The following is a 27,843-nucleotide window of genomic DNA, read 5'->3' on the forward strand; positions in this document are numbered from 1 at the left end:
TACACACACACACACTCACATAGTACACACACACACCCACACTTACACACATTGTGAAATTTATGGTAAAGAAGCAAGCAAGAGTAGATGGATATTATAATGAAGCCAGTCATCGCATACCAACCTGACTGGATGGCAAGTTGAACATTCCTCTCTCTGTTTCTCTCTCTCTCTCTCACTCTTTCTCTTTTACTTTTTGCCCAGCCAGTGGAATGTAAATTATGGCTTTCGCGTGGATGTCGACGCCTGGCTTTACATCTGATGGGGTCGTGTGTCCCCTGTGAGGGGATTTTTACCCTTTCAGCAGGGGGTGAAAGTGGACGGCCGGGTGTTTATGGGAGATTGCAGGGAGTCCCTTTTGTTGTTCTTTTGTGAGAAAAGTAGGGACAGGGGTAGATGGGGGTGTGCTATTTTTGGCTCATGAGATTTGGGTTTGGGCTCCACGTTCCCTGCTGTCTGTATGGCTCTGTCCCACTCTTTGTAACTAACTTTGCTTCTGTCATTGTCTCTCCAATACTGTCCTTTTTTGTGTGGAATATGAGATACCTCCCCTCCCTCCTCTATTTTGGCCCTCCCTTTTTGCATGACTGACCATAACAAGTATAACACATTTTGGAGCAGATACCTTTTGTTTTAACCTTTTTTTTGGTTTTTCATGTTTGCTTTCTCTACATACGCCCACTTCTTCGCGGGTGCTCACACACTCACTCGCTCATTCGCACACACACTCATACACTCACACACACACTCATACACTCACACACGCACTCACTCACTGGCACGCACACACACACACGCACGCACGCACGCACATTCTCGGCTCCCTTCTTTTTTCTCTGTTATTTATCTTTTCCTGTCGACCTGACGTATTTGTAGCGGCATTTTCTGCAGATGTCAGTAGCTTTTTTTTTTTCAAGTCTGTTTCCTTTTTCAGTGTCACTGTTGTCCTAGTTTTATCTATTATTTTTTTTTGGCAACTTATTATATTCCATTCATATGACACGTTAACGAGTTGATGGGTACTCTAGTACTAGTGTGTGGTTTGGTCTTTTTTAGTTTTTTCATATGAATGCCCAGGACATCCTCACAAATGCAGTGGTCCATCAAATTACTGGTCGCTCTGTCAAGATTTTTTTTGTATGGAAATTGGTTATTATTGGAGTAAATTCCAGTATACCCCATGAGCCAATTCCACGCAATGTGGGCTTCTAATAGTTTCATTATGGTTGTATTTTGAATAAGGAAATGGTTCAGGGTCAGAAAAAGATGACGGGTGCTCTGGTGTGGTTTGCCCCTTCTTTCCTATCAAACATTTGTTGTCTTTATCTCTCCTTTTTTTTATGCTTGTTACTCTCTTGTAACATTTTTAGTCATTGGTACTTATTCGACCAAATTTTTTTGTTGCAAGAGCACAATAAAATACTTTTAAACATCAGAAAAAAAGATGGTGTTTTTGTTAATTTGTGAAGTTAATGTTCCTGCTTTTTTGTTTATTCTCCAGATGTCCTTGGTGGCTACAATGGCACCATTTTTGCATATGGTCAGACATCCAGTGGTAAAACCCATACCATGGAGGTGAGAAAGTAGTCTTATCGTAAAGCAGTTGTGATAAAGTTAGTAGTGATTTTGTTGTTTCTTTATTGTTTTAAAAAAATAAATGTAAGGAATTTGATATCTTTTTGCATCCCCAAATAAAGGTGGCTGTATCTTTACCGTACTTTGATTGTTCGTTTAATTAAGTAGCTACACTCGTTCTTACTAATTAAGCAATATTTTGGGTAAATTTTTGGTGATACTTATGGCTTAAAATACTTTTTAAAGCCACATAGGTACTCGTAATATATATTACGCAAAGAACATAGTGAACAGAATGGGAACAAATTTTAGTGTCTTAGCTTGAAATGAAACAAGTGAGTCTTCATTTCAGTACTGAGCAAAAATGTTCACATAAGATTAATGTGATCAAAGTTTCATTTTCTTAGGGTTGTCAGCTGTGTTTGTTGCATTTTTGTCATTATGCTTTTACCTTGCTCTGTGAGGGCTCAGACCATCATTGTGTTTCTACTGTATGTGCAATTGAAGGGCACACATTATTGTTTGCCTTTTATGAGAGAAAACTATTTGTCATTAAGTCATTTCTGTCTTTAGGGAAGGAATTAGGTGCACTAAAATATATGTGTATTTTTGTTTCAGGGTGTCATGGGAAATGACCATTTACAAGGAATCATCCCCAGAATTGTACAGGACATATTTAACTATATCTATGGCATGGATGAGAACTTGGAATTCCATATCAAGGTTTGTTTTGATATTTTTCTCATTTATTGATTTAAGTAAACAGAAACAAGTAATGTCTGTTCATATCACTCTCAGATATGAGTCTTTTGGCTGTCCATGCCTGTCAAATTGATTTGTTTAAAAAAAATAATATCTTGTTATACCTGTTAGATTTGACCCGTCTCCTTCAGTGGTTATTGCTCTTTTGTCCATATCGGAGCAATGTCATCATTAATTGTGTGTGTGGGTGGAGGGGGGGGGACAGAGAGAGAGACAGAGAGTTTCGCAGATTTTTGTTTGTGTATAGAGAGCATATGTGTGCATGGGCTCATGTCAGTACGTTAGTCTGTCTGTCTGTTTGTTTTGGCCTAAGTAGACAGATTCAAAGGCCTTCATATATGAGTTTCAGATCACTGCCATGTGGGTGGTTGGCGGGTGCTCGGGTGTGGTTTGCTCCTTCTTTCCTTTCAAACATCTATCATCTTTATCTCCCCTCCTTCTTTTTTAGGTTTGTTACTCTCTTGTAACACCTGTAATCTTCGGCACTTATATGACCTTATTGTGTTGCAAGTGCCGTAAAACACTTACTAAAATTTTAAAGAGATGCCAAACGTGAATTGTCTGTGTTAATGTATTACTACATGCATACAATTTTGCGTTTTTGCATTATTGGAATTTTGCACTTTTAAATATCGGTAATATTTTCACATCCTTTATTTTGTTCTCTCTGTCCAACAGGTGTCTTACTTTGAGATCTACATGGACAAAATCAGAGATTTACTTGACGGTAAGCTGTTATGTTTCAGTCTCGAAATTTATCTTTGATTTTTTCCCCCCTTTTTATAAACATGCCTTTGCTTTAAGTTTATATGTACTCTCTAACCCAAACCCTTTGTACCTACAATCTGTTAACGTGTTTTAAGAAATTTTTTGACCAAAAATCTTCCGTGGGTGGTTGACGGGTGCTCTGGTGTGGTTTGCTTCTTCTTTCCTATCAAACATCTATCTTCTTTATCTCCTCTACTTCTTTTTTTGTGTTTGTTACTGTCTTATAACATCTCTCTAATCTTTGGCACTTATGACCTTATTGTGTTGCAAGTGCCGTAAAACTCTTACTAAAGCTAAACTAAAAAATCTTCCTGAGTTTTCATCTTGTAATTTGATTATTAATAAATGTTCTTTTTGTTTGCAGTGACCAAGACCAATTTATCGGTGCATGAAGACAAAAATAGGGTCCCATATGTGAAGGTAGGTGCCTTTGTTCTGTTCTTCTGAAGCTCATCTTGTAAATGATTCATATTTTCTCAGAATTTAAAAGAAAAATTGTTTAAAGGTGCTATAAGCATCCTCACTTTCAATGTTGTCTGTTAGGAAATGATTTTTTACTGGCCCTGTGAGAGCTGTTCAAACTAGCAATTTTTTAATGTGGATAGTAGCATGGAATTGTACATGTCATACATTAACCCTCTTATGTGACTACTGTTTATACTTGATTGTATATCATATTGAGTAATTGAGAGAGTTGGGTACATAGATATTTCACAACCTTCTTTTTATTTGTTTGCTGCAGGGTTGCACAGAGAGGTTTGTGTCTAGTCCTGAAGAAGTGATGGAAGTGATCGATGAAGGAAAAGCTAACAGACACGTGGCAGTGACAAGTGAGTTATCGGGGCATAAATTTCTGTTTGAAGTACTTTGATTTTATAGTACATTGTTTGTTTCAAGTAGGTGGACTAGATGTATGAAGTAATGATTTTGCAGACAGAAGATTCAGAGGAATGGAGAGACCAAAGGAAAAAAACGTGTCCTCGCAAGAAAATATGGCTTGATCTTGGGCACATTGTTAGAAGGTTTATATGAAGCTTTCACGAAGGAGATTTGCAATTTTTTCTGCAATCCGAGTTTAGATATATATTCAAAACTGGCATCTTATCTCTTGCACAGGATTGTTACATTTCATATCGTAATGTGGTGTGTTCATAGAGATCTCTTGCAAACTTCTTGCTTGCGGCAGGAGGCTGTAACTGGTAGATGTTATATCTTTTACAGCCCCCTTTATTATTTCAGTCTGTTACTGTGGTTTTTACTTCATTTTACGGACACACTGTTAGCTCTGTTGGTATCATGCTGGACTGTGAATCAGATGGCCCTGGTTTGAATCCCCAATGGGGCATTCTGAATTTGGGTTGTTGCGGATTTTTTAAAGGCTCCTTTCCCATTTGGCTCGGTTGTATTTGAAATGGGTGTTTGTCTCAGAGAACCTGCCTCTAAACCTATACAGTGACAACAACATAACTTCATATCACTGTAGACTACCTAGGTAGAAACCTGTGAATATTATTCTTGATTGTGCATTATAAGAAATATCCGAGTGAATGACTTATTTTTCTTATTATTTTGCAGACATGAACGAGCACAGCTCAAGAAGTCACAGTGTGTTTCTCATCCATGTAAAGCAGGAAAATGTAGAAAATGAGAAGAAATTGCATGGAAAATTGTATCTAGTCGATTTGGCAGGTAGTGAAAAGGTAAGGTCGATTTTTTATTTTTGCCAGAAATTTAATGAAACGTGTTTTCTGAATTCTTCCTGTTTATCTTTCATTTTAAGACCATTTGGTGCAAAATTTGTATAATATCAATTAATCTTTTGTAAACGATTTTGTTACAAACTTTCTTGATGTTTGTCAGTTGGCTCAAAACATCTGTCGTCCTTATCTCTCCTCCTTTTTTTGTGTGTATGTTACTCTCTTGTAACACATCTATTCTTCAGTACTTACACGGCCTTGTTGTGTTGCAAGTGCCGTAAAATACTTACTAAAACAAAGATGTGTAGGCATAAAGTTGGTATATAGATGTTGTTTCAATGTCTTGTCGTGTTCATTTGTCACTTACAATACCATGCATTTTTATCATTCAGAGTGTCTAATTCTCCTTTGTTGCTTTGACAGGTTAGTAAAACTGGAGCAGAAGGATCTGTGTTGGATGAGGCCAAGAACATCAACAAGTCTCTTTCAGCTCTTGGCAATGTCATTTCAGCCCTGGCAGATGGAAATGTAAGTTTGGTCTTAATTACTGTATGTTTTACTGAATAATCATTGGAACTTATGAAATTAATGACAGAGCAATTTTTTAAAGATGCCTCGTAATGGTTTACAATTTTGCACATTTTAAAATCTGTTTTTTCTTCTGTGTTCTTTCCCTAGAATTTTGTAGTTTTTAAAAATATGTTAAATATGGTTCTTTGATCATTTGCAAAATCATACCTGTAGAAGAGGAAGGTAAATTCGAAAAAAAAATTGATTGGTATGAAATCATATAAAAATATGTTACCTTTGGACTATATCTTTGTGGAGAATATTATGAATAGTTCCTCGTCAGAAAGTTGACTTGTAAATGTCATTTTTTTCCCTCAGAAATCCCACGTCCCCTACAGAGACAGTAAACTGACCAGAATATTGCAGGAGAGTTTAGGAGGTAACGCAAGAACCACCATGGTCATCTGCTGCTCCCCTGCCTCGTACAATGACACCGAGACCAAGTCAACACTGATGTTTGGTCAAAGGTCAGTGGAATGATGAGAAATATTTTCACAATAGATAATCTGACATCAGTTCATATAAGCTACAAAACTGGTCAATGCTTTGAAATTGAAAAATGTGTACTGACTTGTAACTTTCAATGATTTGTCGTTTTGAAAACGAGATGCAAATTTTGGTGCTGGTATTTGAAATAGAAGTACATTGGTTTCTATCTAAGAGCCCAGTCAATAGGAGAAAGAAAAAGTGTGTTCTTAGGCAGATTTCAAGGGGCATGGCTCAGCTCTTACATGTTGATTTTTCTTTTTTCATCAATGATGAAATAGTGGCTCATGGTCAATTCTGATGCCCGAGGGAGGATAAAGAGGTTTGCTTTTTAAAGAATATAGAAATATGATATGTGAGACATCATGGTGAAATCAGGTGCTCCGCAAAATAACAAAATCAAAGAAAACAGTATTTTTCTTCTCACTTGGCAATTTTTATTTAATTTGTATTTTTTGGTTCAACACCTTTTGTGTCAGTTTAAAAACACATTGCTGTAAGACTTACTGAAAAAGTTGATTAAAGGCGCAAAAAATGTAAATTTACGGTTTCCAAGGACTGTCAAACTTTGGAAGTAACCAGACTTTGGCATCCATGTTCTCTCGAATTTTACCTCTGAAACCAGGCGACCCCCACCTCCTTCTATCCATAAAATCTTGATTTGTATTGTAGATAGATGGGTAATTTTTATCATCAAAACCAAAACAAATGAACAAGCTCTAAGATGATAACATTAACTCCATATGCCCAAAAATTGACGAGCACCTGATTCCACCACGTCGTGATACATAATATGTGTGTGTTTTAAGTTTTTAGGTTTATTAGGTGCAAGGGAGAACAAGACTTCAGAGTGGATTTTAATGACATTGTTATTTAGGATATTTTTTGGACATTGTTACTGACGCTCTTAAGCATGCAAATTATAGAGAAAAAAATTCAGTTACATTGTAAAAGCAGGTTCTTAAGTGGACTCGGTTCTTATGTGGACTGTTCTTAAATAGAGACCAATGCATTTGCATTCTGTTAAGTTTTTAAATACTTTTTGTATTGTGGACTTAGTTGTGGGGAAATTAGTGTTACCTTGCATTTCTGTGCTTTTCTGGTGTGTACTGAGACTTGTGTTTTTGTACTCTGTGGTTTTTGTTTATTTTTCAAAGTTATTTGAGAGATTGGTCAAATGTGTTCTTTCAGAGCCAAGACGATCAAGAATGTTGTGACTGTGAATGAAGAGCTGACAGCAGAGGAATGGAAGAGACGCTATGAGAGGGAAAAGGAAAAGAACAACAAGATGAAACTCATCATCCTCAAGCTGGAGGCTGAGCTGCAATCATGGAGAAATGGTAAGTACACTTTCTTTTGCAGTGGAGTATGCATCCTCTTCCTCCTCCTCACTATTAAGGAATTTGACGAAGACATAGCCTATTTGATGAACATTAAGTTTTATGTCAGGTTTTTAAAAAAATGAGGCTGTGTTCAAGTTTTTTCCCCCTTGGACTTCTTTGTTGGAGGAAAAAAAGATGTTGATTTTTAAAAGGGCTCCTCCTTTGTATTTGACAGGAACATTAGTAAATGAATGCTTTTTTGGAAATGCGTATAAATCTTGAGTGATGCTATATTTATAATAGAGCCAGTTATGGGCATAATAAATGTTTCCTTTTGTGGGTGTCTTCTTTTTTTTCTTCTATTTTTGTTACTGAGGTGAGGGTTTCTTTTTTTTTAGATTTTGATTCTTCGTTTCCATTGGGTGGATGAAATCTCCCCCCCCCCCCCAACTGATCGGTGATTTTTTTCCCTCTGGAATGTTTCAGGTAAAGCTGTGCCCGTGGAGGAGCAGGTTGATGTGAAAACTGCAGCTATGGAGTCAGAGCCTCCAAGTCAGGGTCAGACAGGCCAGGTGGCCAACCAGACTGCCATGCAGTCCAGTTTCATTGGCATGGTCAGTGGTGGGGTCAGTGCCATCCCTGAGGCTGAAAAGGCTCAGATGGAGGAGGAGAAGATGAAACTGTACCAGCAGCTGGATGATAAGGTAATAAAAGGCTCGTTATACTGTGAATGTAGCAAACAAAATTGTCATGGAAAAGGTTTGGTTTTCTGATGATCCCAGTACTGAATGTTTGCAAAGGTAAAAAAGTATTTTTCCTGCTGAAATGAAATATAGGGAGGAAGGGAGCATGTGAAAAATGTGAAATGAGAGTGAATTGATTGTCAAGGGTAGCCGAAGCGTTGTACTTTGTGAGGAATTAATTCAATTTTATTTGGTGCTGAAGACTTAAGTTGAAACAGTCCTAAAAAATTAACAAAACTGATGTCCATATTCACATTGATTTATCAGGGAACGATTGTTGCTCAGTATGTTTTTTTAAAATTTTTTATCAAGGATGATGAAATCAACAACCAAGGTCAGTTGATTGAGAAGCTGAAGGAACAGATGCTGGAGCAAGAGGATCTGATCACCAACTCTCGCCGTGACTACGAGAACTCCCAGGCCGAGATGGGTCGCATCCAGGCAGACAACGAATCTGCCAAGGAGGAGGTGAAGGAAGTGCTCCAGGCCCTGGAGGAGCTGGCCATGAACTATGACCAGAAATCCCAGGAGGTGGACAACAAGAACAGGGACATCGAGGCTCTCAACGAAGAGATCAGCCAGAAGACTGTAAGTCTGATTTACGGTTTGGAAGATGATGATTTTTTTGTGGTTATCACACTTTACCTTTTGTTCCAGTCAGATATTAAATATCGCATTTAGCTGAGGAACTAGGGCAGTAAATTATTTAAAAGAGTAGGTAATAATTTCTTTTATATAGTACATATCTATGCTCTACAGCATGCTTCATGCATTTTACAATTATCATTATCCCAGGAGACCCAATAACACTCAGGTACATTTTTGGCTTCCCAGTAAGCATTCAGTAGAAGCAGCCAATTAAGTGCTCTAACACTTACAAACTGACAAGATCTTTTGCCATCTGTAGCCGGTGTCCATTCCCATGTGAGTGAAGTGAGGAAAATTTGTGTACAGTGGCTTTTCCAAGGACACAACGCCGGGCCATGACAGGATTTGAACCCATAACCTTACAGTGGAGGGTTTTAGAGCCTAATCACTAGATTACCAATGCCACAACATACCACAACATTCTAAGTTCATGATGTGGACGTTAGACTGTTACCATAGCTCTTCTTTGTACTCTGCTCTATGCTTTTTGTTTTTGCACTTTTGTAAAGTTATAAATTTTCCTTTCTCATTTTGCTTGCCCTTGATCTCGGCTTAACCAGGATTACAATACATTCTTTTGGGTATCTGACCATCTGTTCATTTGCGCTCTTAGTAAATGATGGTCTTTGATGATTTTCTTTTAATCTGTGGTTACATAATGGTGCTGCTGGTAGATTTTGAAAATATTTGTTCCCTTTTCAGTAGTATTGATGTGTTCTGGTGCTCATCCCACTGCTCTGTGGGAAAATAATCCTTTTTTGTTTGTTTTTCTTCTTTTGTAAGTGTTTTAAGGCTCTTACAACTGCATAATGTCATATGAGCACATTAAGCATTAGACCTATTTTGTAACAGTGTTGTTGCCAATACTAGAGTTGACTTTATGTAGGTTTTCGTGAAGTCCACATGTGACATAGAAGGGTTGTGTTTCTTTCCTCTCGTGTAGGTCAAGATCAACACCATTCAGACAGAGCTGGACTCACTGCGGGATACATCCACGCACCAGAAGAAGAGAGTTGTGGAAATGATGTCAAGTTTACTCAAAGACCTCGGTGACATTGGAAGTGTCATTGGAGGCAATGCTGCTGAAAATAAGGTGAATAACAGAAATGCAGAGGCTGGAAGACCAGTAGCAGACTGGTTATAAAGGATCACCTATATCTTCATGTGTTGATATACCCAGATCAGTAGTCTTCCCTATTTTCTATCTGATGTAGATTCTTGTCTGTTCTGTTTTGTGATTTGATGGTTTGTGTTGTGGTCAACTTCTTCTATAAAAAAAACAACAACACAAAAACGATTCTTACTATTGTTGCTGCTCATCTCAGAGAAATAGGGCTGTCATGTTACTGTCATTAGTAAATATAAATCACACCATCAGGGGGTAGAGGGAGGATGCCAGTAATGTATCCTACTTGTCTTATTCTCTCTCTTTTTTCTGTATTTTGATCTTGCCTTTTCTGAGCAGTAAATAGTATGTTATCTTGCTGATAAAATGGGGAAAAAAGTTTTTTTGTGGATAAGTCTCATTTTTTACTTTTTAAAAACTAATTTTGTATATGATTGTTTGCATTTCCAACAATTTTTGAATGTTGTTGTTTGTAGCCAAACAGTGGTGCTAGTGAGAAGCTTGAGGAGGAGTTCACTGTGGCTCGCCTCTACATCAGCAAGATGAAATCTGAGGTGAAAACACTGGCCACCCGCGCTGCCAACCTGGAGACTAACCAGTCTGAAAACAACAAGAAGCTGGAAGATGCTAATACTGAGCTGTCTGATTGCCAGCTCAAGATCCAACAGGTGAGGAGTTTGTTTTAACGTGAAGACATATTCTGTGTAATACTCCCCATTTTAAAATCTATTTGTAATCGGATCGTCTAAAGTCAATGTGAATAACCGTTTTTGTTGGACATACCAGTAACATAAAGCTGTTCATGATTGTTATTGCCTGAATGTTTTATAGTTTATTCAAATATTGAGTATGCTTTTCTTTACGTTTGAGAGTGATGGGCTTTAAAAATGTCGCTGTCATACTCACACTTTTAGAGTCGGCCCGATCAATTGCTCAGAATGAGAGTATATTTCTGATGGATAAGAATATAATTATTTATATGAAAAATGTACGAAGCTGATGGCTGCTGTGAACCCCTTGAATATGTATATTTAACTCCAGTGTAGCACATGCATGCTGTAGATTGTCTAAGCATGTTTTAAATGCTGTAGTATTCATCTGTTCTTCTTTTTGGTAGTGTTCTTGTTCTTTCCTTTCTTTTTGTTCAAGTTTCTGATCACCATTGTTGTTCTTCCTCTCCAGTATGAAGCAAAGATGGCTACTCTGAGTGAAACCATCAAGGATGTGGAAAGCAAACGGCGCAAGTTGGAGGAAAATGTTGATTCTCTCACTGAGGAGGTGGCTAGGTTCAAGGCTAATGGTGAGCTTTTATTTTGGTTATGCTTTCCTCTTCCTTCTATTTTCTTCTACTTAAAATCATTACAGTAACATCATTGAGCTGGGACAACTAAGAAGACTGTCAAACCAGCTTACAGTTGAGGTTGAGTGGTTATTCATACCGGGTTGGCATAATGATAACTACATTTTTGCCAGAATCAAAAGAGGCCAACAGTATCATTGTACAGAAGTAGGAAGAGTGGTGTCACCATAAAGCTGCCATCAGCAACTAATCCACAGGCAGAAAAAGAAAAATGCAAATAGCTTTCTGTAATTCTTTTTTTTTTGGTTTTCGAGCAGTTTTTGCTGTAATTTGTTGTTCTTGCATAGCTTGCTATAGTATTCATCACTTTAATAGAAACTTTCTCAACAAATTAATCATATTACCCAGTATGAAAGTATTACTCTTTGTTGGAAATGTCTTCTCAAATTTTATGGTGCAATTGTACCAGTCAGTATGTAGTTGTCGAGAGGTATGTTTCAGTGGAATATGTTGCTTGGGTCACACAAGCAGTCAAGCTTTCAAAGTTACAGACTCGTCTGCAGTAAGGTCATATTAGGAACTAAGAATAGCTGGATGGTGTGAAAACTTGTCGTAGAAGTATTCATTTGTAAATGGTAAAAATGATAAATCCTCTAATGTTCATTTTTTCCATTTGATACTGAATAATGGTGGTAATTAGTGGAAAGAAAGATTTTTATCATGCCAGCAATTTCCCACAAATTAAAGCCTGGATACAAGTCTTATGATTCTGTTTCCTCCCCCAGAAACTATGCATGCTACAGTGACACAGAAAGCCCAGGAGACCTCTGATAAGCTCCAGTCTGAGATCCAGATGAAGGAAGCTCTGGAGAAACAGATGCAGAGCCACAGAGACCAACACCAGAAACAGCTGTCGAACCTGAGGGAAGAAATCTCAGATAAACAGACTCTCATTGATGAACTGAAAGAGTAAGTTTCTTTTTACTTTTTTTTTCTGTGCTTTCATTGGGTTTGTAAAGCTTAAAGAGAATGCTCTATTATGAGCATTTTGTGAAGTTGAGATGGATTTGTTTGTCACATATTTAGTTGTTTAATGGTTCTACATACAAATGCAAAGGCCACATTTCAATGTTGAAAGGGCATTTAGTGTGACAGTTGTTCGAGCTGCGGGCCCGACGTTGTGTCCTTGGGAAAGGCACTTTACATGAATTTTCCTCACTTCACCCAGGTGGGAATGGGTACCCGTCCATAGACAGGGAAAAGTCTTGTCAGTATGGTACTGTTTTAGGGAATGTAAATGGCTGCTTGCACTGTATGCTTCCAAGGAAGTTGAGGCTGTATCAGAATGCTCTCAGGTCTGCTGGGTAATAGTATAGATTGTGAAGTGTATAAAGCTTGCTGTTGAGCAGGGATTTGCGCTATACAAATGTTATCTATTAGTATTATATCGTGTGCGAATAATTTTTATTTGATATTAGATCTTGTTTCGATTCTTAATTATTGTACAGTTGTTAACATGGCATGATTTTGTTCTCATTTGTAATCATTATTTATCAGCAATTTTCTCTTTTGAATATTTAGTATTGTGGATTTTGTAACTTGTTCATTCTTTTGGAAGTTATAATTTTTCAAGTCTATTCCCTCTGAAGTTGGTGTCACCTTGCTTGTTAGCTTTATATTGCTTCTCAACAAGATTGTTTTTTTAGTGCTCCTACGATTCTGTACCAGGTGGAATGTCTAGGCTATCACGCTGACTGTGTGCAAACGTTCAAAAGCCTGTAATTTTCCTTGTGTTCCAGAACCAACCAGAAGCTGACACTTGCTCTGGACAAGATGCAGACAGACTATGAGAAGCTCAAGTCTGAGGAGGCGGAGAAGGCCAACAAGCTGTCTGAGCTGACCCTGCAGATGGACAAGCGTGAGCAGGCCAAGGAGGACCTGAAGGGCCTGGAGGAGACGGTGGCCAAGGAGCTGCAGACTCTGCACAACCTCAGGAAACTTTTTGTACAGGACCTGCAGAACAGGGTCAAAAAGGTGGGTGGCCACTTATGGTGACTATGTTTAAAGAGGAAGTTGCACCGTTAAACAGCTCTATAACATTGATTCTTATATACAAAGAGACTGGGCAAAATTATGATTCGATTAAGTATAAAAACATGTTTTAGAAGTGAAAACTGTTTTCTTTGTGCTCTTGGTTCAATGGGGAAGGTTTTTTTGTACTGGTTGCTTGCCATGAAGGCAGTTATGTGAAGGAGAGTTGGAATATTGGTGTTCTACCTTCGTTGGTTGCACAGGTAAGGCCCCAAAACAGAAACCTGTATTGATATTTATGTGGAAGTTTCCCATGAAATTCTGTGGGTTTTTTTTTTTTTTTTTAAAGATAGTGAGTGGCCAGGGATTTAATGCTCTGAAAGAGAAACAGCCTTAAATTGATGGTGATGAATGCAAATGTACACTTTTGAACAGTTTATTTTACATGGGATCGAAAAATAACAGTTGAATCATTCAGTTGCTGAATAGAACAAGGGAACTTTTTTTGTCCCATTTAAAAAAAAAATTTTTTTTGGGTGGTTTTTTGAACTGTTAATTAGGGTTTTGTTTATACCCACTTCTTCAACTCATTTTGATACATTTTACTTATATGGCTTTGGAATTTCCACCAGCATATTTTTAGGTATGAACATGTTTGTTACATAATATGACTGCTCTTCTCATTTTATTTTTGAGGAATGCATGGAAAATTACTGTGTTTTTTCTGTAGTAAGTCTGATTGTGAGCCATCTTATGGTACAATCTCTTCAAAGTTGAGTAGAGGGAAAGCTGTTTCAATTTAATTTTTTTTTCTTTTTCATTTTAGTTTCATTCATTTTCATACCCTGTTCTGGTCTTTGAATTGAAAATGAAAAGCTTGTCCAATGTCTTTAGTGGTGGAGCAGCCATTTCTCAGGTGTGCTAATATTTATTGACATACTCTGCTGTTATTGCAGGCTGCTAACAAGAAAGAGGAGGAGGAAGATGAAGAAGCTGGGGGTAATGTGGCCCAGAAGCAGAAGATCTCCTTCTTGGAAAATAACCTTGAGCAGCTGACTAAAGTACATAAGCAGGTCTGTATGTTTCTCACTGTTATAAATCTTTGTCTCAGGAAAATCGTTTTAGCTCCACATTTTGAGTAAATAGCTGTACATATTATTTGTATTAATGAATAGGGACATTTTGTTTTATTAATGTTCTTTGACATTGGTTTCTATGCAAATTCCTCGCTAACTGCAGCTCAGTCCTTCATGACAAGAAGTAAAGGGATCTAAGCTTAGATGGCAGGCAAAGGGAGAACGCAGTAAATTCCTGTTGATTTTAGATTTGATTATTTATTTTCAGCTTGTTCTTTTCTCAGATTTAGTTCTACTCTAGGAAAACAGACGTAGTGGAATAATGAAAGGTATTTGATGACTTGTTGAAGTCAATTGTGCAGACGTTTGAGTGTATTATGAAAGTTTATGAGTATGTGTGTGAAATATTCCCAGCTTGTACGCGACAATGCTGATCTCCGTTGTGAGCTTCCAAAATTGGAGAAGAGACTGAGAGCCACCATGGACCGTGTGAAGTCTCTAGAGACTGCACTGAAAGAAGCAAAGGAAGGAGCCATGAGGGATAGAAAGAGGTCAGTGAAGGGTTAAAAATTTCAAGCTTTTACTGGAGAATTTTCCTTTCTGTGATTTGTTTGTTGACTAAGACTTTCGCTCTCCTTGTTGCCAGCTCAAAAGAAGGCAAATTATGGGTGTTATGTTCTCCTTTTTTTGGTAAGAATTAAATGAAAAAGAACCTACTGGTTTGGGGGTTCCTTTCATTTTCTTCTGTTCTACCTTTGTGAATTTGCCCATAAAGGACTTGTTGCACCGTAAGACAGACTTTTTATGTTTTCAAGGGCTTGGTCTTATGATTTAAATGATTTAAGTCTCGGAATTAAATATTTTAAAATATTGAAAATTTGACTATGTATCACTGTAAAATTGGACTTGGTTCAATTCAACAGCTATGTGATTTTGTTTGAGGAAGTCTTGCAAGTCAAAAAACCATGTGAGCACTTTGAAGCCTTGTAAGCTAAGAGCACAAAGAAAATAATTCTCATTTTTGAAACATGTTTTTATACTTGATCGAATAATAATTTTTTTTAGCAATCTTTGTATATATAAGAAGCAATGTTATAGAGCTGTTTAACGGTGCGACTTCCTCTTTAAATATTGTTGTGAATTATGCGTATTTGTTCTACCAACTGCTGTTTTCAGTGACTTTGTGTCTGGAGTAGGTGCAGATTGAAAGGTGTAGCGCCTCTCAGTGTGTGTTTGGTCACAGATGCTTTTGCTTGTTGTCCTTCTGTGCATGGTTTAAGTTTTGCAGGATGTAGACTTAGAGGGTAAAAAGAAGTTCAGTTTTTCCCATTATTATGGGAAATACATGTCAACCCACCCTACTTATTTTTAAAAACTCTAGTGGTATTTTGGTTTATTCTTTTTCTTTTTTTTATACCGATGTTGCATTTTTCAAGTTATGAATGTAGTTTTGATACGGTAACATGCCATTCATAATGTAACATGGCTATAACTAACTTTTACTGCTTTAGTAATTTTCTTTTTGTTTCATCCTCATCATCTCCTTATTGTTTCTTCTGTTAATTCCACTTACAAAAAGAAGTCCTTTTAATTCTAAACCTTTTCTTTTGCAAACTAGATGACAAAAGCTCTTCCTTCCCCCTGTTTTTATTTTCATCTAACAGCGTTCATAATGAGGGAAAGTAAGTAGATCCTTGCCAGCCATTTCAAAGAAGATCAGCAGTATTGTGACCTAAGTGCTTATATTTTTGTAAATCTGGCAAATGGTACAAAAAGAGAGAGCAATGAACACTTTTCTTTGGTTTCTTAAAGATTGGCATTTGCTTCTTTATATCCACTAATATTTTCTTTTTACACCTAGTTCTTAGTCAGGGCAAGTCTTGGGCTTTAGTTTCTAATCCTCTGTATTTGTGGTGATTAATAGAAGTTTTAGCCACTCTTTTAGTCATGTAGATTTTTTTCTCTTCCCTTTGTTCCACTGTAATGTTGCCTCCTGTGTGAGGTTTTGGGCAGTGGAACGGGTGTGAGTTAGGTGTAAATATTTTTTACATAGGTTTGGACTATTTTTGTTGTTGCTGTTCTAGAAGAATTCTGGAAAAAGAAGCAGAGTGGTTTCAAGCTCTGCTCCCATTGTGATACTTCATCAGTTTAATTTTTAAATTGGAATTATTCTACTGTTTTTGTTTATTTTGGTCAAGACTTTAAGTGGGTGAAAAGACATAATAAAATCTCTTCTTTATTTGCATTCAAATATCCTGCTGTATGGTGTCCGCTTTCCCCCCATTGCGAGCGCTGTGTTATTTTGCCATCTTTCCCCTTAGTTCTGCTTAACTCGTGCCCTTCAGTGCTGAACCCCTGTTGCTTTAAATTTGCTGTGAACATGTGACTGGCTTTTGTTATGATACCTGGAGTCTGCATTGTTGAACCAAACTTGTGCAAAGAAATTCATTTCTGTGTGGAATGGAAAGGAAATGCGAGTGAAGTTGTCCGTTTTCAGCCCTAGTGTGTTCAGGAGAAATACCAAAACCTTCGGTGTTCCTTTATTTCAAATGAAGCATATAGCCTTCTAGGTACACACGAAGATTTGATCGCCATACAAACAAACAAAAATTAGTTTGGCTCATGTTTTATTTTAAAAATTTCTTGCATTCTTTTCTTTATGTATGTGTGGAATGGAAGAGTGTGTTTTGCGTTACAATTATTTTTTTGTGCTTTACTGTTATGCTTTTGTAAGGCCTTAAACAATCCTTTAGATTTCCTTGTGTTGGTTTATCAGTACGTCTTTGAGGTCCTGATATCTTATTTGTACAGTTTTCTCCTTCTGTGAATGAACTTGATGGACTTAGTTGCACACTCTGCTACAGACTTTCCTTGTTTGAAAGTTTGATTTCTGCTGATCTCATTTGAGACTGGTAAAGAAATAGTTTTCCACTCTCTGAATTGAGATTTTGAGGATGTATGTATTCAACATGATCTTAAACATAGGAGAGTTTGAGGCTCAACACAATTTGGAATTGCAGAAGCAAAGAGACTTTCTGTGACAGCTTTCCTTTTTTGAGTTCTGATTTGAAAAAATTGATAAGTGCTGTTGTATTTGCATGAATGTGGTAATATGATAATGGTTGTGCATTGTTTCTTTGAATTAAGGTATGTTCATCAAAGAGAACAGGATAATAGCTTTTCATTTGGCAGGATGGACAGAACACTATATCAGTCTGTGATTTGTGTATTGGTTGTCAAAAATAAGCTTGACATCATAGTCAATGGTGCAAAGTTTTATTAGTGTCATGCTTGTCACAGTTAGTTTTTTTTGTGGCATCAGAGAAAGGGTTTTAAGTTTTATTTTGTTCCTATTTATTATTGCGGGGTAAAGCTAAAGAGTAGAAAAAAGGTCCAAAGTCTGTTGGATCTATGGTGTTCTCGAAAGACACCTTCTGGTAACTCTGCAAAGATTGAATGTGGATATGGCAACTAGTCTCTTCAAGATTTTCACATGTTTTGTACTTTTTGTCTTTTTTTCTCTCTTTTTGTAGTTAATTCATCTTTTTCTTTCTTGTAGTTCTAGCCAGAATTTAACCCTATTCCCTTATTAACTCTGTAGAAATAAACGGGTTACGGTCAGGGAACTAAAAGCTGAGGAGCCACTGCTGAAACTCTATCCAAGTTACCCAGAGAATTACAAGGACATGTTGTTACTTGAGGGAGGCATTGCGCTGCCAAGAGCGAAATGCTCGCAGCTAAAAGGATTTGAAAACAACAACAACAACAACCCAAAGAATAGAATATAAATTCCATTTATAAGAAGAAGTTGAATGGTTAGCTTAAACACATATATGGAAAGCTTGTAGGTTTGTTTTTGAAAAAAATGTAATGCAGGGTTTTGTTAATTGATAATTAGGGTTAATGTGAAATATATGACAACATTTGGGACAGTGAATTATCTTTCCCATGAGTAAAGATTCATGTGTGGAAAATATTATAATGGGAAAATATATTTTCTAGAAAAGGATATGTAGGCTTAATTGAACTTAATATATGTGCAGTATTTTTGTCTTTTGTGCTGGATGACGTAGAATGCAGAAGTTCCTCAGTTTTGTGGAATTATTTTATGATGTAAGAATATGATTCAATCTTGTCAGTGGGGTAGAAGACACATTTGAGTGTTCCATAGAAAAGATATACATCTAACTCTATGGGCTCGGTTTTCATAGGTTTTGTTACTTGTTTGGCAGCTCTTTTTTAAGATATTTTCCATGTTCATTTTTTTCCCCCCATTCATTCATTCATTTATTATTTACTTATTGAATTTGATTTTTGGAATCCATTTTCTGTCTTTCTTTTGAATACACTGGTGTGTAGGGTTTATATATTAATAGAAAAGCTGGAAGAACTTTCGTCGCACATTTTATCATTGGGTTCTTTGGAAAGTCTGACAAATCGTCTAGTTTGGAATGGGATTCCTTTGTCTTCTAATCTGTACAGTTCAGGCTGACGTATCTCTTTTGTTCAGACCCACAGAGATTTATCTGTATTCGCTATATTCTTGTTTGTAGAAGGAAAAGAACCTGCTAGATTTCTGTGCTGTTTGAATTGGGGGATTGGGTGGGATAGGGGATGGGGGTGCTGTTTGAAAATAAATGTATGTTGCCACACATTTTTTCTAGTCCTACAGATCATGTTTCACCTAACTCACCACTTCTTGTAAAGAATGTGTGTGTTTTCAGAATTGTGAATAGCTGGTTGCTATTTTTTTGCCTAAAAAAAATTATTCCTTATTTCTTACCAGTGAATTTGGAATGTTAAGAGTAGAAGTGCATGAGAACAGGGAACACCAAAGGTTAGCTTTTATGATTTTCCTCCATAAGTTATTGTTTTCTCACTCCTGTTTTGTTGTAGATGCTAGACTCTTCTTTGTAAGGTACACCTTTTTCTCAGAACCAAAGTATAAAGCTGAGATAATGCTCTGTCTGTCCTGTACCATATTATTCTCCACACCCTCTTGATTTGATGATGGCTAGGGTTGTTTTGTCATTGGCACTTGTCCTATTTTTCTTTTTGTCAGAGGTGTCCCCTGTGGACTTATCTCCCGTCCAATAAAGTTTTACCTTGAGGTTTAAACTGTAATTGTTTTTTTTAGTTTAATAGCATTGCCTTATTAGAAATATTATTATTTCTCTGTGTGATTATTGCCTTAGTAAATGAGACTACTGATTTATTTTATTTTTATGTCATTTTCATGTGGTGGTGGAGAGAGTTGAGTTGATTGATTTAGTGTCTCTAGAGGGTAAATGCTGCATTTACTTTGATCTATAGTCACTTCTTTCTTGCATTTCTGTTAGTTGTATTATAAGATTTGTTTCAGTTCTTTTTGTGGGGGGTCAGATCTGTATTTTGAAAAAGATTTAACAAAATTCTAATTTTAAAAGGTAGTTTCATGGGGATATAGTCTATTTTAAAGGAAATTTTTCTTGTTGGAAAAATGTTGTCTTCTTCTCCTCTTAACTTTTTTTTTTTTTTCCTTTTTACTTCTTCTATGTGCAGGTACCAGATGGAGGTTGACAGAATCAAGGAAGCTGTCAGGCAGAGAAATCTGGCTCGTAGAGGACACGCCCCCCAGATTGGTGAGCCCCTTGGACCTATCTGTCCTGGTGTCCTCAGTTACATTTAAGTTCTTAGACCTCCTCAAAAAGGAAAATAACTGGCATGACAATAAGAAAAGTGGATTGTTGGTGGTTGCTCTTGTGGGGTTTGCTCTTACTTCCTATCAAACATTTTCTGTCCTTTTCTCTCCTTTTTTTGTGTTTGTTACTCTCTTGCAACACCGTTAATCCTTGGGTGGCGTAATGGTTAGCCTAATGTACATGTAATCATGAGATTGTGGATTCGGGGGGTTTAATCGTCTGCTTGGTCCAGTGTTGTGTTCTTATTAAAGACACTTTACACAAATTTTCTATTTGGCTCCGTCTTTTCAGAGATTGACTTTAAACTCGGAGGTTTGGGTGGTTGGCGGGTGCTCTGGTGTGGTTTTTTCTTCTTTCCTATCTAACATCTATCGTCCTTATGTCCCCCTTCTTTTTGTTACTCTCTTGTAACACCTCTAATCTTTTGGCGCTCATATGCCCTTAGGCAGTAGCGAGCGCCGTAAAACCTGTACTAAAACGAAAACAAAAACTCGGAGGTTCCACCTCTTAAAAAACCTAACAGTGTTGACAGGAGCATAAAACCTATACCATTTCACTATTAGAAAGTCTTTGGAACTTGTATGACTTATTGTGTTGTCAGTGCCGTAAAATTCTTATTAAAACTTAAACTTGAAATATGTCAAAGTGTTTATTCAGATAAGTATTGTTTGACACATACACCTGGTCAGCTAGTGTTAACAGTTTAAAAGAATCAAAGGGCAACGGTAGTATGTGGTTGCCCTTCCGGGACAGTGCCACTGACTGAAGTGTCTTTAGGCCATTCCCAAAGGGGGGACATTTCTCGTTCTTATGCACAGTAGAATTGTAAATAGGCTGATTAAACTATGTCATGCTCATAACTGTGTCTGACCTACAACAGGGAACTGCTGCTTTTTCTTTCCTAATCCTTACTATCGTCATTTTCCTCTACTTCTGTTGTATGTTTGTCACCCTCTTGTGACCTGCTATTTCCGGGGTTCCTTGAAAGTCGAAATAGACTTTGTGCTGTTGAAGCTAGAGAGGTGAGCAGAGTAAGCCCGATTCCCTGTAAAAACTTCTCTATTGGCAACCACCCCTGGGCGCTCATATGACCTTATGCAGTTGCGAACGCCGTAAAACCTCAACTAAAAAATTTTTACATTTAAAGTATGTGGTTGGTGGGTTCTTCATCTTTTCTTTCCCCCTTTTATTTCTCTTTGTTCATCTTTCTTTTTCCCTTAACTAAATGACCATTACTGTGTTGATGTGTTTCTCTTAACTCACACTTAAAGGACAACACCTTCCCTATACTATTGTAACAGCCTATTTTTTTTGTCCTGTGTCTGCGGGTGATTAGTGGGTGCTCTTGTGTAGTTTACTCCTTCTTCCCTGTTACACATCTGTCATCGTTATAATCACTCCTTCTCTTGTTTGTATGTTACACTCTAGTAACACCTCTAGTCTTTGGCTCTTACTTGACCTTATTGTGTCGCAAGTGCTGCAAAACTCTTACTAAAAAACTACTTGTCCTGTTTCTCACAGCCAAACCCATCCGGCCCGGCCAGCACCCAGGTGGCCCTCCTGCCCAAAGCACAGGCATCCGAGGAGGTGGTACAGCCATCCCAGCCAACGGACCAGCAGCTGTCAAAGATTTTGCATAAAAGGTACGTTTAGCTGCCTCTGCTTGAACCTGCTCATTGTAGCAAATTGAAACCATGATTGTGCTTACTCAGTTTCCTACATGTTCGCAAAAGGGTCTCAGTTCTGATGGCAGTAGGATTCAGATCTGGCTATGTTATCGTGAGAAAGGATTAAGTTCTTATATATGTTAGAAAATGAATATCTGATGAATTGGTAACCTGTCATGGGTTGTACATTTTTTTGACATGTTGCTTGATTGATGTGTCTGCAGTCCTAACAATCAGTCATTCATGACAAAGGGACTGTAAACTGTTCTCCAGTTGCCTACAAGGGTAGACTTAATACTTTTTGTGCTGGGCTCTATTTATTGATATATTGTGGTCTGTTGGAGCAAGAAAAATAATTTAAAATTGTAAGTAATTCCTGATTAATCTGTGTGGATTTCTGTGGTAAATAGCTATTCATGATGAAATGCTTATCTGTAATTCTTACAGTATGAATCCATCATGTTTTATGTGCAGTTGTTATATGATTCCATTTGGTGGCGCCGGTGGCCTAGTGGTTAGGCTCTCGGACTCGCAACCGTAAGGTCGTGGGTTCGAATCCTGTCAGGGACCCGACGTTGGGTCCTTGGGAAAGGCACTTTACACTAATTTTCCTCACTTCACCCAGATGGGAATGGGTACCCGGCTATAGACAGTGAAAGTTCTTGTCAGTTTGTTAGTGTTTGAGCGCTTAATCAGCTGCTTGCACTGTATGCTTCCCGGGAAGCTGAGAATGTTTTGGAGTGTTCTATGGTCTGTTGGGGTAATGTAGTATAAAGCACATAGAGCCTGCTGTTGAGCGGGGATATGCGCTATACAAAAGCTATTTATCATTATTATTATTATTATTTGTGGTTTATATATATGCGACTGTTTGGAATGTAAAAGTTTGTGTACTACGATTTCATATGAAAGTTTGGTGATTTTTGTTCTTTCTTTCTAGTGAGGTATCAGAAATTTTAAAAACTTAAGTGTAAGTACTCACTTATGACTTACTTTTTTCCCCCTCATCTCTCATATAGACACAAGTGGAGGAGCGTCTTCTTCATGGTTCTACACAAGACTACAGTAACCATCCATCAGCGGTCATCTACTCTAGGCCGGTTTCCTCACCTAGCATTCCGCTTATGGCTAGTGTCTCCATTCTACATTTCATGATATCACTTGCTCATAATACCAGCGTCCAATGTTTTTCATAGACTTTCCTGAGCATGCTTGAAGCTAATATTTTGTTAATGAGTGGATACATTGTTTTACTTTTTTCTTTATTAAAAAGAAACAACCCTCCTGTGTATCTGCATTCCCAGGGATTTTTTTTTTTCTCTTTTAAGTTAGAATGGTACACTGGAATTTTACAGCCACAACTTTGCTTCTATGTGATTTTTTTTTCTTTCTAGTAGCAGTTTTACAGCTGGGAGCATCATGCAAATCTACACATTCCTGTGTACCTGTCTGATTTTGTCGTTCATAATGTTGTGATATTTAATCTTTCTGACAGTTTCCAAAACACTAGAGTCTAGACAATTATTTCTGGAAACAGAACAAAAATCGCAAAATGTGATTTTGTTTTTTGAATGTTCTCAGTTGTTGTTGTGAAGATCATAAGAAGAACTGTGGTTTCCTGTTTGTGTTGGGGACTTTGGGGGCTGATCAGTGCCAGTATGAAGGTTTACAGATCAGTGCAAATTTGGAGGATTAGGTTAACACATTCATGTGTGTGTCAGTTTGCATGATGTTCACATTTTGTAGCTATTTGTTTTTCTCTTGGATAGCAAAGGGGAATGTAATGGTGTACTTTTGTATGCTGTGAAGTGTGGCAGGTGTTATGGTTTTTTTTTTACAAACACAATATGCCACAATTCGTTTGTGATCTTTAAAGAGCTTTTTTGTTCTGTGAGCTTTATTTCAAAGGAGATTCTGTCCATGCCTGGTGAACAGCAACTGTTACTTTAGCAAGAATATGGAGAGAAACCGTACCAGGACTGACTTGTGCCTCTTTGCCTCCCTGTCTGTTCTCTCATCACTTTTACTGTATCCTCTTGTGGGAAACTTCTGGTACAGTGCCATTGATGGACATTCCATTTTAGTTATGTTTGTTGCAGGTAGATTTTAAAAAGTTATCCTTTTAATAAAGAGGCAAAAGGAATGTGCTTGATGCTTCCTCTTTTGCTGATCAGAAATCCTAATGTTTACATGTGATAAAAAATGAGCATCATGTATGTGTTTGCATATTCCTATTTCCTAGTTCTTGTCATGGGTTGTCCCCTTCCTTCCCTTCTCTTTTTCTCCTCATCCTCCGTATACCCCGCCTCTTCCCATTCCACTTCCTTCCCTAAAAAGATAATCTTTTGTGGTAGTTCTCATGTTGCTTTTCACCAGACATTGGCAGGTCCTGCCTTGAACTTAGAAATGCACGGAGCAGTTGCTTGCCATGGATTTCAGAGATTATTAGTGATATTCTTTTGTTTCAGAGTTGCCCTTGTTGGGGTCGTTGTAAATTTCATTCTAGGTTATCTCTGATGGTTTTTGTATTTCCTGTGGCTTTGAAGTGCAATATGTCATTATGACAGACTAGCAACTCTGGGGTTTTATTTTGTTTTTTCCATAGACATATCAGCCTTTGTTTTCCCCCTTTTTTTTACTTTTAGATTAGACGTTCATGACCTAGACTACTCATTGAATCTTGTCTAACATTCTTTTGCTGACAAACAAATCTATAGCAATACTGTATGATGTAGTGTCTTCTAATAACAGTGTTCATAGATTATTGTTTTCTGTCTCATTCGTCATGTATTCCAAATTTTTCAGCTGTTCTCATTGTACTTTTATTGTAGTCTTTGAAAGTTGGCAGAGGCTTCATGTGTGGGTTAGTCATCGCCTCTTGTGAATTATTATGCGAGTTTGTTGGTCTTCCCTCTTGCTTTTTCTTTCACAAAACTTGGTGCTGATATGTGTCATGTCAAAGACTGGAGCAAATTTCTCAAATAAAATAAGGACATTGTTTCGATCATTTCGCTCAGCCCAAGTAAAGGGAAGCTTTTATAGGGGAAGCAGACAATATTGCTCTTGTGTATATGGAAAGCATTTCTATGTGACCTATCTGCAGTTGTAGCAGACATTGACAATTTTATATTTTGTATGTCGTCATTTCCCCCCAGAGTTTTTGGTTTCATAAAGGATGTTGCATAGGATATATTTAAACATTCTCAGTTCAGTTGAGAAGGATTTTTTGGTCTGTCATTACTCGCTGTTTCCTGTATTCTTTTGTGATGACTCCTTGTGTGATAGATTTGAGTATAGTAAATGCCAGGTGCTTTTGTGTCCTTACTGGTGAGGATTTTATTGTAAAGAAAATAATACTGAACAATTCTACAGCTAGCTTACTAGCTCTGCCTTTGTATGCAAGTCAGTCACTACAATGTTCACCTAATTTACCCATGTAAAGTCAAATTTGTTTGTCACAAAAATGTTATCTGTGCGCAGATTCCAAAATGAGTCGATGTTATTCAGAGTACTGCTTTTACTGTGTGCTTGGAAATTTGTTCTGACATGCAATTAATGTTGGTTAAGTGGTTGTATTACCGGTTAAAAACTTTTGTTTTTAAATTCAGAAACTTACATGTCAAGATGAAAGTATGTGTAACTATAACTTTTTAGGACTGACACTCTCAAGCTTTTACTGACTTGTAATTATCGTATGGATAGAGGATGTATAAACTGTTACCTTGTATGATAATTTATTTTCCTTGTAAATTTCGTAGTGTTTTTTTTTTCTCTCTCCTCTTGTGACACCTTTCAACAATTTGTCATTTTGTTTTCTTCTTACGTAAAAGACGATACTATATTTGTATTTTTATTGCTTTACTATTCCCCAGCCGTATTTAATGGATTATGTATGATGCCATTAACGTCTTTCCTCACAGCGATATTCATTTATTGCTTTGACCCACTGGATTATATTTGTGCAATTTTATTTCTTTCTGAACCAATATATCCTTATAAAACAGTAAATTAGGTTACTCATATAAAGATTGATAGACTTCTGCATGCTTGAAAGGCTGTTTACATGTGGATTTTTCAGTCCTGCTTTGTCCACCTGTTTTCTGTGAGAGATTACACACAATTCATATTGCACTATTACTATTTTTTAGTCTTGTTGTACAGAATAACACATGGATATGGGACCAGCTCTTTCTTTCCTATGATTGATTGGGCTGCAAAACTTATTATTAGGGGTTCCAAACATCTCAGCCTACTTTAACTAATGAATTTGACAGGTTGTGGAGAACTACTCCATGCTTCTCTTTCTCTGCCTTTTCTATCTTGTGTGCTTTGCTAGGAATACTTGATCTAATGTTCTTGATGTACATTGTCTTCAAGCTTTGTCATAAGAAGTGTACTGCTCATAGGTTTATGTGATTGGCAGTTTTGTTATTTTAATTGCCTTTTTTTTTTTTGTGTGTGGTAGTTATTAAGGCATTTGTGTTTCAAACGCTTGTTTTGTGGCACAATAAAATGGACACAATGATTTAAAAAACCCTGAAACTCAAAATGTTTTGTGTTTTTGGTTAACGTCGTTTGTTTAAGTAAGGTTTTACGGCGCTCGCAACTGCATAAGGCCATATGAGCGCCAAGGGGTGGATGTCAATAGAGAAGTCCAAATGGAGAATCAGGCTTACTCTGCTCACCTCTCTTGCCTCAACAGCACAAAGTCTGCTTCAACTATCAGGCACCCCAGAAACAGCAGTTCACAAGAGAGTAACAAGCATACGAAAGAAGTAGAGGAAAATGACAATAGTAAGGATGAGGAAAGAAAAAGCAGCAGAACCCCCTATGTTGTTCTGGAACAGTATGAGCATGACATTGAATTCATTTATAACTCAGCCTTTGCTATTTTACTGTGCATAAGAACATGTTAATATCCCCCCTTTGTGAATGGCCTAAAGACACTTCAGTCAGTGGCACTGCCTGGGGGGGGGGGGTGTTAACATTGTGCATTTACAAATGATACAAAATAGTCTAATTATGTTAATCTTTGGAGCCCTGGTCTCCTGAGGCTACCATGACCTTTTTTTTGTGTGGATAAAATCATACATTTTTAATAAACTTGACACTCACATTCTCCTCATGGGTACAGACATTTTGGCAGGACCTGAGATGAAGTAAATGCTGTACAGCTGTTTTAAGTGGCTGATAGATATATATATAGGCTTTAAACGTCCCAAAATTCGATGTGGTTTCGTTCACGGGGGGTTGGGCGCTCGGGCAGTATTACTTGCCACCAGGGGTCAATTTAGTGAAGTGTAGGATAAAAGGTATTATTTCGCTTTTTTAGTTTAGTTTTATTTTACCCACAAGATTGTATTGGTCAATCTTGTTGATTGCAGAGAGGTACCCTGGTTTGGGACTCCCTCTCCTGCTTCATGACTATTGCTATAGTAAAGTTGTTCCCGCATCCGATCCGGACATTGGGGATTGCCTTGTTAGTGAGACAACTTCCTGGGTCTTCGGCATATTGTAGTAGGGTGGCCAGTTCCTTTCCACACCACCTTTACTTCCCCAACTCGAAGTCAGGTACCTATTACTGCTGGGTGGGCAGGAGGGGGCGAAAAAAATCTGTGTCCGCTCGAACCCGGACTTTCCGATTCAGAGACGAGCTCACTAACCGCTCTACCAATGCCCCCTTTATCGCTATAGTATTGTAATGTTTCCTCAACATCTTAGTGTTGACTCGGTAAACCGCAAAGCTCAACCTCAGACAACTTGGAAGGATTTACCAGAAGGGGAGGGGGTATGGTTCTTGAAAGTTGTTGAAGGGTATCTGGTGTACTGCCGTCATTTTAAACAGTACAGTATATGCAAGTTTTTTGTTTGTTTTTTTTGTAACAGAAAAGATGCACAAGACAGGCTTCGCTAGAGAAATGTTGTTGATGGCCTATGCTCCACTGGGAGTTTAAAAAAGGGGCAAGGGAGAGAGATGCAGCTTTTACAATTTTACAGAAGAGCCGAAAAACTGAATATTGTTACATGTACCAAGAAAACAAACTTTTTGCAAACATCCGACGTCAATATTTTTAAGAACACAATTTTGATAACTTCCTTATTATCTTCAAAGCAAATTTTTTCTTGGAAATGACATTCCGGTTTTTTCCTCTCCTGTAAAATTGTAAAAACTGCACATACTAAACTTTAAAAAATGATGGCAGTTGAGTGATTATGTGCTTTGCTGTCGCATGCAAGAGACCTTGGTATTGAGTATCTCAGTCTTTCTGCTGGGATGTTGTATCCCTCTCAGCCCGATTTGGCCCTGACAGGCAGGATCAAAAGCCACCTCCTAAGTGATCTAAATTGTATTTACAGGGGCGTAAAAACACCTCCATTAAAAAAAAGACGA

The 27,843-nt window shown here is 37.5% G+C and overlaps 1 protein-coding gene across 3 annotated transcripts in view; it reads left to right on the plus strand.

The window, feature by feature from the left end:
• Window positions 1-25,994, plus strand: part of KHC1 (kinesin heavy chain 1) — a 51,707-nt gene extending 25,713 nt beyond the window's left edge. The window contains exons 4-24 of one of the 3 annotated variants that reach the window (XM_013085601.2): window positions 1,502-1,575; window positions 2,194-2,298; window positions 3,016-3,064; window positions 3,470-3,525; window positions 3,848-3,935; window positions 4,681-4,805; window positions 5,226-5,330; window positions 5,691-5,839; window positions 7,050-7,198; window positions 7,667-7,884; window positions 8,236-8,511; window positions 9,515-9,664; window positions 10,174-10,365; window positions 10,880-10,997; window positions 11,783-11,966; window positions 12,797-13,031; window positions 13,985-14,101; window positions 14,519-14,655; window positions 19,646-19,725; window positions 21,307-21,428; window positions 22,472-25,994. In XM_013085601.2, the coding sequence (XP_012941055.1) occupies window positions 1,502-1,575; window positions 2,194-2,298; window positions 3,016-3,064; window positions 3,470-3,525; window positions 3,848-3,935; window positions 4,681-4,805; window positions 5,226-5,330; window positions 5,691-5,839; window positions 7,050-7,198; window positions 7,667-7,884; window positions 8,236-8,511; window positions 9,515-9,664; window positions 10,174-10,365; window positions 10,880-10,997; window positions 11,783-11,966; window positions 12,797-13,031; window positions 13,985-14,101; window positions 14,519-14,655; window positions 19,646-19,725; window positions 21,307-21,425 (2,726 nt within the window). In that variant the 3' untranslated portion in view covers window positions 21,426-21,428; window positions 22,472-25,994. 3 annotated transcript variants of the gene reach the window in all.
• Window positions 25,995-27,843: the final 1,849 nt, after the last annotated feature.

Source organism: Aplysia californica, unplaced genomic scaffold (assembly GCF_000002075.1).
Source record: "Aplysia californica isolate F4 #8 unplaced genomic scaffold, AplCal3.0 scaffold00016, whole genome shotgun sequence".
Lineage (NCBI taxonomy): Eukaryota > Metazoa > Mollusca > Gastropoda > Aplysiida > Aplysiidae > Aplysia > Aplysia californica.